The sequence below is a fragment of the Enoplosus armatus genome, chromosome 15 (genome assembly GCF_043641665.1).
Source record: "Enoplosus armatus isolate fEnoArm2 chromosome 15, fEnoArm2.hap1, whole genome shotgun sequence".
NCBI lineage: Eukaryota > Metazoa > Chordata > Actinopteri > Centrarchiformes > Enoplosidae > Enoplosus > Enoplosus armatus.
The window spans coordinates 2,910,145-2,923,071 of NC_092194.1; the positions used below are offsets into that span (position 1 = coordinate 2,910,145).

Here is a 12,927-nt window from a genome sequence, read left to right on the forward strand (position 1 = left end):
TTTGGCTGGTTGTGAACAGAGTCTGCGTTTTGGGGAGCGGTGTCTCATATGTGGTGCTTTTGACTCAATCAAAGAACAGATTTCTAAAGGACGAAAGAGGGGAACACTAGTATGTAAAAGAAGAGCCACAGTTTGTCAAAAGGGACACATCCAGGTGAAAGTTAGTGCTGGAGGAAAATGAGAGGTGGGGGAAGAGAAACGGAGCTCTGTGGAATATGAACAAAGACAGAGAGAGAGACGGTGTTTTCATTACTTGTGCCAACAACCAAGTGTTCATTGTTGCACTGGCCCCAAACCAAGCTAAGAGATTTCTGCCCGTCAGCAGAAACAAACGCGCTGTTTTTATTGTATCTCTATTTCATCTGGGAGGGCTACACCACAGTTTCCTCATTCTCCTCTGATTTCACACATACACACACACACACATGTGAATACAAACCTACACACGACACGCCAATAATGTGTATAAAGTGGGGGGGGGGGGGGGTGTGAAGCTGGCAGCATTTAGATAAGAAGTCTCACCTAAGCCTCATTGAGGTTTACCGCACTCACTTGACACTTGTTCTCATGCATAACCCTAACACCACATTGCTAACACATCACAGACCCACACACACCCATGCACATTGAGCAGCATATTCACAGAGGAGATCTCACATATGCAGAGATCTCCCCTGTGAAAGCATGTGGCAGGTTAGTGAAATATTGCCCTCAGGCCAGGAGGTTCTTTCCACTCGTCGCCAGCAGCAGTGAAGGACTTCAAAATGTATGTGACACTAGGTTACTGCATATCCTAACTGATGGCTTGGGTGATGTCCTTTACTTAAAATATTTACAAATCGAATGCAGATTTCAGTCTAACACTTATTCAGACTCTTCCTGTGTTGAATTTATGTTGCTCTCCCGCAGCATTCCGCTACAACGACCTGGTGTCCCCTCACTTTCTGGACGTGATCGCCAACCTGTCTGGTTGCACCGCCCACCGCCGCTTCAACAACTGCTCTGACATTTGCTTCCACCAGAAGTACCGCAGCCACGACGGGACCTGCAACAACCTGCAGCACCCCATGTGGGGCGCCTCGCTCACTGCCTTCGAACGACTCCTGAAGTCAGTCTATGATAACGGCTTTAACCTGCCGAGAGGTGCTACTGAGCGGCTGCATAATGGATACAGGCTGCCTCTGCCGAGGTTGGTCTCCACCGCCATGATTGGAACAGAGACCATCACTCCTGACGACCGCTACACTCACATGCTGATGCAGTGGGGTCAGTTCCTAGACCACGACTTGGACTCAACCGTGGCGGCCCTCAGCCAGTCGCGGTTCTCTGACGGCCAGCTGTGCACGCAGGTCTGCACCAATGACCCGCCATGCTTCCCAATCCAGTTCCCACCCAATGACCCGCGGCAGCTGCGAAGTGGCGCCCGCTGCATGTTCTTCGTCAGATCCAGCCCCGTGTGCGGCAGTGGGATGACTTCTCTTCTCATGAACAGCGTTTATCCAAGAGAGCAAATCAATCAGCTGACCGCTTACATCGACGCCTCAAATGTCTACGGCAGCTCCCGACATGAATCTGAGGAAATCCGCGATTTGGCCAGCCAAAGGGGTCTGCTCCGCCAAGGTATCATCCAGCGAACGGGGAAGCCGCTTTTGCCATTTGCTACCGGACCACCCACTGAGTGCATGAGGGACGAAAATGAGAGTCCAATTCCATGCTTCTTAGCTGGAGATCACCGTGCCAACGAGCAACTTGGTCTGACCGCCATGCACACGGTGTGGTTCAGGGAACACAACCGCATAGCCACAGAGCTACTGAGACTGAACCCCCACTGGGACGGGGACACCATCTACCACGAGGCCAGGAAGATAGTGGGGGCCCAGATGCAGCACATCACATACAGTCACTGGTTGCCAAAGGTAACGCCTGTTATCTTCAGTCTAATGTTCTTTTGTCATGATGCTAATTGTCTTTTTTTAACCTCTGTCTCTCTGATTATGTCCATGGTTAAAACAAAAAGAAAGGCGTTCATTAATTGTGATATTGTAATAACAATGATATATTCCTTTTCTCATCTAGATCCTGGGTGAGGCAGGCATGAAGATGATGGGATCATACACTGGTTACAACCCCAATATCAACGGCGGCATCCTCAGTGCTTTCGCCACCGCCGCTTTCCGCTTCGGGCACACCCTCATCAACCCAATACTCTACAGGCTAGACGAGGACTTTCAGCCCATCCCCCAGGGACACATCTCTCTGCACCGGGCCTTCTTCTCCCCGTACCGCATCGTGAATGAGGGCGGCATTGACCCCCTCCTCCGTGGGCTCTTTGGCGTCGCTGGCAAAATGCGGGTTTCCACACAGCTGCTGAATACGGAGCTGACCGAGAGGCTGTTCTCCATGGCTCACGCTGTGGCTCTGGACCTTGCTGCCATGAATATACAGAGGGGAAGGGATCACGGCATACCACCGTATAACGATTACAGGACCTTCTGCAACCTGACCTCGGCTCAGACATTTGATGATTTGAGGAATGAAATTAAGAACCCTAATGTCAGAGAGAAACTGCAGAGGTAATTATGAACTCAAAATGATTATTCATATTTTTAGCTTGAGACCAGTATGCCACAAAAGGAACCAGGTTGTCTGTGGGCTACAGTCATGCCATGAACAGTGTGTAGAAAACATAGCTCGTGCTACATAGTTATTCTGGATCACGGTGTATTTACATAGTTCAGTGTCCCTGACTATTTCTCCTGCGTGGCAGGCTGTATGGCATTCCTCTGAACATCGACCTGTTCCCTGCACTGATGGCTGAAGACCTGGTCCCTGGCAGTAGACTGGGGCCCACCCTCATGTGTCTGCTGGCAACTCAGTTCAAACGCCTGCGAGATGGAGACAGGTACAGTAAGGTCACATCGAACACATTGCCTCAAAGAGTTCTTCCAGTTCACACAGTCAGCCACACCTATGGGTACTGCTTGGGTGCTTTTCCCCTTTTTTCAGAATGCTATGTACTGAGGTCATTATATAGGCAAAATGATGATCAATAAATATCTGTTACATTTTATTGAGCTTTACATTTAGCTGGTCCTGTGCAACAATAGAATCGAGGGTATTAAACCTCTGCATTTCTTTTAGGTATCATGTAAAACTACAGCCATGCAACAGGTGAAAAATTGTAATGTCACTTCCCGTTCTGCTGTCTCGTTTAGGTTCTGGTACGAAAACCCGGGCGTGTTCACTCCTTCTCAGCTGACCCAGTTGAAGCAGGCCTCTCTGACACGGGTTCTGTGTGACAACGGGGACAACATCACACGCGTCCAGCAGGACGTGTTCAGGGTGGCCGAGCTGCCCCATGGTTACGGCAGCTGCGACGACGTCCCTCAGATCGACCTGCGCATGTGGCAGGACTGCTGTGAAGGTGAGGGCAAGTGGAAGGGTGGACAGGCCACGGATGCCATATTTTATATAATCGGTCCTCATCTTTCTTCAACCCCATTTACACACATGAGAACAGATTATTAGAAACACCTCTCAGTCTCAGCATGAAGCAGTCTAATACAACACCACTAACTACAACCTCAAAAATGGCAGAACAAGACAAAATGACAAGCTTGACATAGATAGGATTTATTGCAAGGTTGTTGTATTGGATTGCATTAGATTGTAGAGGTGTATTTAATAAAGCCAGTGCTAATTCTCTTCAAAAAAATCATGGCGGTATCAGCTTACACAAATTAGTGTGATGTATTCTGAAAACACAGTTGCATGCAAAACCATTATCTCTCACTGTCACATCTTAGTCATCTTTTAAAAGCATGTGCCTTTTTTCCATGATGAAAGAACATACAGTTTAACAGCACAGGAAACTGTCTAGACGTCTCAGTCACCGGCTTACACTGCTCCAGTATCCGAGCTGTTTTATAAAATTAAAGCCACGCAATAATCCTCCCCGTTTGTTTCCCTTTGATAACAGGCAGCCGGGTCTCACAACAATCACCTGTAGCATGCTGCAATTTAGAACCCCCCCCCCCCTTTTTTTTTTGTTGTTGAAAGGAACAAAGTTGTCCTTTGACTGCCATGTACTCCTGTCTGTACGACGACTCATGTCAAATAGATGTCACTCAGTGTGAATGTCGCTTGACTGTGTGTGAAACTCGAGATGAAAGAGATGAAATGGGCAACAATGGGAGAATAAACACTGTTTCAGGAGGTTTGGCTGCCGAGAAACAATGTCTGTGGCTTCAAGGAAAACTTTGGTCTTGCCGTGAAATCGGCGTAAAATAGAGTTTGAAGTCAAATGCCATCGCTGCTCCGCTGCATCACCACTTTGGTGAAACTTCCGCACACCCATGACATAACCAATGTTGTGCTGTTCACATGCTGCTCCCGCTAATTGCAGGGGGAAGAGATGGTATTTGGAGTTAACTCCTGGGTGTTTAAACACTCCACCCGTGGGTGCAGCTGACAAAGCGAAAAGGAGATGAATGAGGAGGCACCCCCCTGCTGTTTTAAAATAAACCAGCATTGGGGTTCAAAGCGATTTGTATCATTTATGTGGATATATGATCAGTTGTGAAATGTGCAAATTGCTTGGATTGCAATAGATAATGTAAGTAATGAAATGTATTAAACTGTAGGGACTGAAAGTGGTTCTTTTTAATGCAACAGCAATCATAACGATGAACTCTGTTGGAGGAGAAGTATTAAGAAATGACTCATTTCTATCTCGATTTCTTAAACAAGTAAGTTGTTCATGTTTTAAGAACTGCTCCAGTGTCTTCTGGGCGGTTAATGGACAATACAATGGTTTTTTTGAGTGACATAATATGGCCAATTACTGCCCACCGTAAAACACACAACCACAGTGCATCACTAATGAAGTAATGCAGGAAGTGCTGAGTGAAAAAGAGCATACAGACTACATGGCTGTGTATGCACTCCAGATTCTATCATTTCATACAGTGTATGGGCGTCAACCAACGTTACCAGAGTCAATACAATTGCACAAAATGAACACATGACATGTAAATGTAGCGCAGCTGACATGTTTCAGCTGTCCCTTGAAAAAATATATTCCTTCAGTTTTGGTGATTTGGTGTATTTCACAAATGCATGTGACCGTGAATTCTTTTCAAATCAGTTTAAAAAAAAAAAAAAAAGCTGCAGATTGGTGGATTTGATCCTCAGTCACATGTGAGTGAATGATTTCAGCCGATCTGTGTACATCTGAATAGTGTAATAATATTCACAAGAGTATTGTGCTGCATTTGGGATGAATGAATTCTTGTTTGATGTAGAAGCTTGAGGAAAACAGTTTCAGCACACTCAGTGATATAGAATCAATCATGATGCTGTGGTGTAACGTTGTCACACATGCGTAGGTCGAGTGTGTAATATCAACAGTCACATGTGACCTGGGGTGACGTAGGGCGGCCCCGCCTACATAAGCCCACGTCTTCATGAAAGATGTGCCTTTATCTTTTTGCAAGTAATAGTAAGTCGCGCGTCGACAATATTGAAAATAGTCCGTTACTTAACTACAGTCCTATAAATTCTGTCTGACTACCATGGTGACGTGGGCTCACATTGACTCCATGTCATCTCAGGTCCCGTGTGACTTTGTTGATATGAAATATTCTATCTCCAGTATTAAGCACTGCCTCTGCTGGTCATCCAGTATTCATAGAACCGTACTACACATGTAACTCTCATTTCAACTTCCAAAAGACCTGAAGTAAACTGAAATGAGGCGTTCCATCAGTTCATTATCTTCATTGAGAACGAGCCTCGGTGTACAGGCAACGTTTTAATGCGCAACACATGGTGCTGCTTAATTACTCTCCTTTCATCCCAGACTCTAACCCCGGCGTTCACCCTTCCTTGACAAAATGTACAAGGGAAGAGCTAAGCTAATAAACGGAGTATCCTGCCAGAAAGAGGAGGGGGGGGGGGGGGGGGTGGAGAGTTGAGGCGCTTGTTTCTGTCTGTCGGTGTGTCAATAAAGCTGTAGCCAGATTCACAGTTGTTTTTGGCTCAATTAAGAGAGAGGACACGCGGATAACTTGACCGTGTGTGTGTGTGTGTGTGTGTGTGTGTGTGTGTGTGTGTGTGTGTGTGTGTGTGTGTGTGTGTGTGTGTGTGTGTGTGTGTGTGTGTGTGTGTGTGTGTGTGTGTGTGTGTGTGTGTGTGTGTGTGTGTGTGTGTGTGATCTTGTCATGGCAGGGTATCTTTGTGCTCATGCGCGTCTATCAGCATGAGATAAGAAGTCTTGTTGTGTTTTAGATCGTCTTTGTCTTTTATGGAGTGTCGTTTGGTAAATCAAAGGCTCTCTGAGGCTGAGCAGCCGGCGTTAAACTCCTCCAGATAAAGGTGAAGCCCTCCTAACTGCGGGGTTTATCGTGGGCTGTCTCTCGCTGGCCTTTGCTGATGCTCAGCATGACCCAGGTGTGTAGTGGGGCGTGAGCAGGGCTCTGTGTTTGAGTGCCTTTCATTCTCAGCAGTGATAGTGAGGCCTGGTAATACAATAAGCCTCAGAGTCTTTGAAGCAGAAAGAAAGTGGCATCAGCGGTCCTGCTTGCTTGTTTGTATGCGTGTGCATGGGCGGGGGGGCTGAATTTCTGTTTGCGTGTAATGGGAAAAGGTATTGCTGCCACGGTTGGTGAACGACAGTGTCTCGTGATGTGTCTTGACCCCAACAGACTGCAGAACCAAGGGTCAGTTCAACGCCCTGTCATACCACTTCAGAGGACGCAGATCAGCCGAGCACAGCTACAAAGGGGACAGACCTGCCAACAGCGTCCAGGAGGACAGGTAACAGTGTGATGGTGTTTGAATTAAGGACGGAAAATGTTTAGAAAGCCATAGTGGTGTCAATACGTGACTACTATGTTACTGAAGTGCTCCCTTCATAGTCTTAGGGAGACTATAAAGAGGTGGTAGTATTAGAACTTGAACCTAATTGTAAGTTTGTGCATTTGTCTTTGCAGCCCGGTGGAGGAAGCCGTAGAAAGTCTTGTAAATGTCACTGTGACCTCCAAAAAAAGCACTGAACCCTCAATCAACGACTTCCAGGACTTTGTCTCCGACATGCAGAAGACAATCACAAGTTTACGAAAGCAGGTGAGTGTGCGTGGGTGCGGATGCACACAGAGGTGCGTCATCTCTGCACACCTGTTGTTGCCAGCCTCACTCCTCTGGTTGACGTTTTTCTGCCACTGGTTGGTTGGTAATCTCAATGGTCTCTTGGTGTGCTGCCACACCTGCACTACTCTTGCAGCCTGTCTGTTCGGGTTGATAAATGACTGGTTGACGCTAGCTGCTTGTGCTATTCATTGTAATGAAGATAAGACACGGACGAATAGTATGATTGCCGCAAGCTCACATTATTCTCACACTATTCACTATTGTAATCTGATTTCATTTCTTCTAAATGTTTATTATTCTGACTTCTTATTCTTCCATACGTTTTCAGTCGACTACAGCTTCTGAATACTTTGAGCTACAGAAACCATGTTCAGCTATTTAAGGACATTTATGTCTTGTAGTCAACTTTTTCAATCCCTGGTAAACTATAATTTATTGATCATTCAATTGTTTTCAGTAGGTTTAGGCAGTCAATGTCAATATAGTCAATATGTTATTGTGGTTGCGATCCCTATTTAGAAAGCAGAGCTGAAATCTGACTTTTTACTCCTAAAATGGGGTCAATTGAAAATGTTTTTAATGTTGAGGAGGACGGGCCATTCTTTGTCTGTCCAGGAGTCTCAACACGGTTTGCTCTCCCAGGTTGTCTGTAATGTCTGTGTAGAAAACCTATGCTGTAGGCTCACACAGCCCCATACATACAGATATGTTTTCCATTAACATGTCAGCGTCACAGTTAATTCCTCAGGATGGGGCCCAGCGTCCTGACCACGTCCTCTAGTCAGCCGCAGCCTTTTAAATGCAGAGCCATTGATTAATAGAAAGTTAGAGTAAAAGTCTGCTGGGTTGTTGTGTTTCTAACAGAGGACGTGTTTTAGATGGGGATTATGTACAGTTTAAAGAATGTGATCTGGTTCAGTATGGCAGTATCTCTTAGTTGTAGTTGATTTTGTACTCATGCAGTATGCACATCCTCATGTATATGTGACGCGTGGCAGCGTTGATGTAACCGGCTTCTTTTTACATGTTTGCTTTCTTGTGCCTTTTGCAGATTAAAAGACTCGAGACCCGCCTGAGCAAGACTGACTGCACTGATAGTGAGGGGCGTGAGCGAACAGACGGAGAGCGGTGGAAAAAGGACTCCTGCACCATATGTGAATGCAGAGTACGTTCAACATTGTAAAACAAGATGCACACAGCACTTCATCCACTAATGTCTCTGAGAGGCTGATCATGCGTTAGTGTCTCAGGCTGTCCGTTTAGTTTCTCTCCACGGCCGCTTCTCTGCCTTTCATTCTTTATCTTTTGACACGTTTTTTCCCGTGCCAACCGCTGGCCCAGGCGATGCTCTGGCCAAAAAAAAAAAAAAAAGAAACCTGGCTTCCTCTGATTGTCTCCAGTCCTCCCTTCCCCTCCCACTTACCTTTTGATGCCATCTTGAAGTTTATTTTGCTCCCCACATCTGATAACACACCTGTCAGTTTCTCTTTTGTGTTTCCCCTTGGCCTCCCCCCAAAATCTCTTTCCACCTCCCCTGTAATTAGAGGATTTTTTGGTAGTAATTGAATTTGGCAGACAGAAGCACAACGAGGACAGTCTGGAAAGAACGGCTCGGTTCATGACATCATGTTGCTCTGAAACAAAGCTCCTCATTGTTCCGTTACACCTTAACAAATGTTTCAGCTTCTGTTCTGAGCCAAACAAAAGCACACGCTTTTAGATTCACATCATTTACATCTTTTCTGAACATGTGCATGCATGTCATCTGTGTTTTGTTTCATGTGTTATACAGTCGTGTATAATTTCATTTTTCCAGTTGCTCTAGTCTTGTTTTTGTGGGGGGGGGTTTCGTGCTTCCTGTATTTCGACATCTCTACTGCAGATGGCCAGTCTCCCCCACAGTGATCATGAACGCTTCATCCAGTCTAATCTAATGAGGTAACTGACCTGTTGCCCTCTCTTTGCCCCACCCCCCACCCTCCCCACCAGGATGCCCAGGTGACGTGCTTCGTTGAGTCTTGTCCACCAGCTGAGTGCAAACGGCCTGTCAAGCTAAAAGGCGCCTGCTGCCCGGTGTGCCTCGACCAGGCAGATGTTGAGAAGTGGCAGAAAGCAGACCCCCGCCACAAATAACCCTCAGGACCCCCCCCAACAAACACACTCTAGTGGCTGAAAGTCATACACTCACACACAGACATCCAGAGAGAGGATGAGACTCATGAAGGTGTGCTAATCCACAGCCACCAATAGCCTCAATAGACCCAATAGCCTCAGTTGTTGTTTTGTTTCATTTTGTATTCCTTTTGCGTTGATCAGGGGAGGGGGGTGATTTTTATTTTATTTTTGGATTGTTGCCCCCTCCAGGGCCAGCAGCCTGAGGCTCGGTTTGAAACCCTCTGGCAACCAGCCAGCGATCACTAAATGGATTTATTTCTGAAGCGACGGGTGGATGGATGGATGAATGGGTGGATTGTAAACAAGAGGGACGAACCTCTTCTCCTTGCTCGGAGTCCACTGAGGCTTCTAAAATGTAACAAACAGCTACTGTGTTTGCTCTCCTGCGACTAACACTTGGTGACAAAAAAAAAACAAAACGCAGGGCCACTTGCCGCCGACAAGCAGGAAAGGGAAGTAGATTGAAAGGCAGCAGCCATTTTGTTTTCTCACAAAAGTTTCTCAGGTTAGAGATGCCGAAAACTGGTGCTATTTCCCCCCTTTTTTTTTATTCATGAATTAATCACTAAATACGAACCTTCAAAGTATTGTCTTTTGTATGCAAAGCAACCTATATACACTCAGTATATGCCTTTTTATGATAAATCACAGTTGAGAGGATGGTTTTCTTCAAACGAAAAGACTTTTTATGAATAGATTTACTTCATCTTTTAATCCAAGGTGCTTTATATCATGTTATGAATATGTATTTTTTTTTTCTCCACCCTTTTTTTTTTTTGTATAAAAATGCTTACATATGAAGATAATGTGAAGCCCTACGAAAATGTTTGTAATGCAAAAAGAGATGTCTACTGATTACTGCTCCTTCTGTCCATGGACAACTTGTTAGTTCACTTTTACTTATTGTCTCTGCTGGCCTGTCCTGAACTTGAGTGAGGTGGAGCCGTGTGGCGCTCCCCATTGCAGGACACTCAAGCCAGCTCATGCACTGTGGTGCTCCTTTCCAAGTTTCATTTTGCTTTCAGAAAGCAGTGAAAGAATATCCATTTTTACCACTGTAATGTTGTGACCGTTGTCCCAGTATTTTCCTCACTCTTCTAAAGCCAAATGTGCGATTCAGTAACTTCTAAAATGACATGGATGGCGCGCGTCTATCTATGAAACTATGTATGAATGTTGCAATGAGGTCAGGACTTAGCCTTTGCTACTGCTAGCTCTACCACAGCAGTATTCTCCTCCACATTTGTTTTTGGGGTTTTTTTAATTCATGTACAGACTACAAACGATTGAAGGACTGTTACCATAGCTGTTTCTCCTCTGCTGTTGTGGACCTGCAGCTCCCGAGCTCCAGTTTAGACAAGGACACGCTTGCATGCATTCCTTTGTCAAGCATCCACTTTGACTCCACCTTTTGCCTCTTTAAGTTTTTGCTCGTGTGTTCAGTGTTTGAATATTACAACCCCCCCCCCAGTGTTGATATAGGAATGCTCGCCCCGCACATGTTTCTTTGCCATGTTTAAGAGTTTGAGAGCGGGGTGACGTCTTTCAGCAGAGCATGTGTGGAGCGCAGGCTCCTCCAGCCCTCTGACCCTCATTCCACTGTAATGGAAGCCATATGAGAGGGGAAGCGAGGGTAATGCTGGGGGATGGGTGGCTGATGATTGGGCTACAGTGTCAATCAAAACAAGTCTCCACCATCTTGCTGTCGTGAGACAGGTTTATTCCCCTGACTCCTGTCAGCTGGCCTTACACATGTACTGTACATAGACAAATGCCACTTGCGTAGTGTAACATAAGTCACCTTTTTGTTTTCCTGTTTCGCTTTCCTCCTAATTATGGTGAAGCGGCTGCAGCTGCAGTGTCCCTTTCCATTGTTTTCTTTATGTGGTAACGTCCTGAGCAAGCATCTGTCACTAAACAGAAATAATACTCTCTCCGGAATGTTCCGTTGAGGATTCCAGATGGATTACGGGGCTGGCAGTCGCACTGGTAAATTGGTATCATATCATATGTTTAAATATACTGGACAGGTTTGTATGTCAAACTGTGTGTTTACAGTTGTGTATTTTTCTCCCATTACTTTCTGACTGTGGCTCCTCCAACCCTACCTGTATGTACACATCCTATTCATGTGCTCCAATGTGTGTATGTATTACCGAATCTAGTATTTTGATGTTTTCATAAACTTCGTGTATGAATGAGCGTGTTTTGTGTGTCTCTGTCTCATTAACAGGCTAAATGCATTTTGGCGTCCCAAAGTTTGGCTGTCAAAGCACTGTGAGCTCTCTTCGTTACCAATCTTCTCACACACACACATATATATCTGTTGTATTAGTTCATTTTTATTTTCTGTTTTCATCATAGCGCCCTCTCTTTTTATTTCCACCCAAAAGAAATGTCAATTGAATGCACTACTCTGCAAGACTGAACATGCTTTACCGACACTGTCCCTTAACCCAGTGGTCAATGTGGATCTAATAGTACCTATCATGACATTTGTATTGTACGTTTGCCAAAGAATGGTTTGCACTGTAATGTATGCCTCTCGACAGTAATAATAAATAAATAAGCCACATTTGAATTACAGTCGTACATGTTGGTGCCTGTTCTTTTTCAGCTCCTGCGCTTGGCAGTACTACTGAACAACACGTGAGATGAGTCTAACAGGTGTGGCCTGTCATCAGTTCATTGATGCTTTGTCAATGCTCAGACATTTGGGCATTTTGATTTTGCGTATGACAAAAGAAACTTTTGCAGTGAACATCAAATCCATCTAGAAACCGTGCAGTGTTCTTGTTAGCTTGGCTGTCTGTGCTCCAGTGTGCTGGTCTATAGAGCTAATCGGGTCCTTTGTCCTGTTCTTGGTAGTTCCTGTACTCCCTAAGCAGCCTACAGTGCCTTTTGATATCATACTTCCTAACTCCTGGTTCTCTTTCTTTTTTTTTTTCTTTTTAGCCATGCTAGAGGCATGGCTCCAGGGAGGGCACTGTCGGCCTGCCGGGTTGGTTGGTCAGTCTACCACTTTGGACCAGACTGAAATAGATAGCCATGATATTTTGTGCACATATTCATGGTTCCCAGAGGATGAATCCAAACGACTTTGGTGATCCCCTTGACTTTTCCTTTAGCGCCACCGTGAGGTTGACATTCATGTTCACCCTCAGGGTGAATAGTAATAACTTGGGTGATCCCCTAACCTTTTCTTTAGCGCCATCTGCTTGGTTTATTACCCCCCCAAAAAACTGCAAAACTAATGACCGCTGTACTTGTTATTTAGGGCAAATTAGCAAATACTAGCATGCTAACTCACTAAACTACTGAGGTTGAACGATGGTCAACAGTATACCTGCTAAACATTAGCATGCTAGCATGCTGACATCAGGACGGCCTCGCAGAGCCGCTAGCACGGCTGTGGATCCTTTCGTTTTGTTCTCCGCTGTCGGCCAGGTTTCGACGTGAGAGACAACACTATATCTAAAGCGAGTGTATCCAAACAGAAAGCAGCTGTGAAGTCTTTGGGGAGAGATGTTTGCAAGGCGAGTAATATCATGCTGTAGAGGCCTGAGAACCTTTAAGCATGTGAAGTAACGTCTGCCTCATACT

General features: G+C 45.4%; 1 protein-coding gene across 2 annotated transcripts in view; it reads left to right on the plus strand.

Moving 5' to 3' along the window:
- The window catches only part of LOC139297218 (peroxidasin), a 45,298-nt gene extending 35,966 nt beyond the window's left edge, over positions 1 to 9,332 (plus strand). The window contains exons 16-23 of one of the 2 annotated variants that reach the window (XM_070919786.1): positions 910 to 1,916; positions 2,077 to 2,573; positions 2,768 to 2,902; positions 3,216 to 3,424; positions 6,705 to 6,816; positions 6,993 to 7,125; positions 8,201 to 8,314; positions 9,139 to 9,332. In XM_070919786.1, the coding sequence (XP_070775887.1) occupies positions 910 to 1,916; positions 2,077 to 2,573; positions 2,768 to 2,902; positions 3,216 to 3,424; positions 6,705 to 6,816; positions 6,993 to 7,125; positions 8,201 to 8,314; positions 9,139 to 9,282 (2,351 nt within the window). In that variant the 3' untranslated portion in view covers positions 9,283 to 9,332. The remainder of the gene's footprint in view (positions 1 to 909; positions 1,917 to 2,076; positions 2,574 to 2,767; positions 2,903 to 3,215; positions 3,425 to 6,704; positions 6,817 to 6,992; positions 7,126 to 8,200; positions 8,315 to 9,138) is intronic. The other variant, XM_070919787.1, reaches the window with a different exon arrangement.
- The last annotated feature ends 3,595 nt before the right edge of the window (positions 9,333 to 12,927 follow it).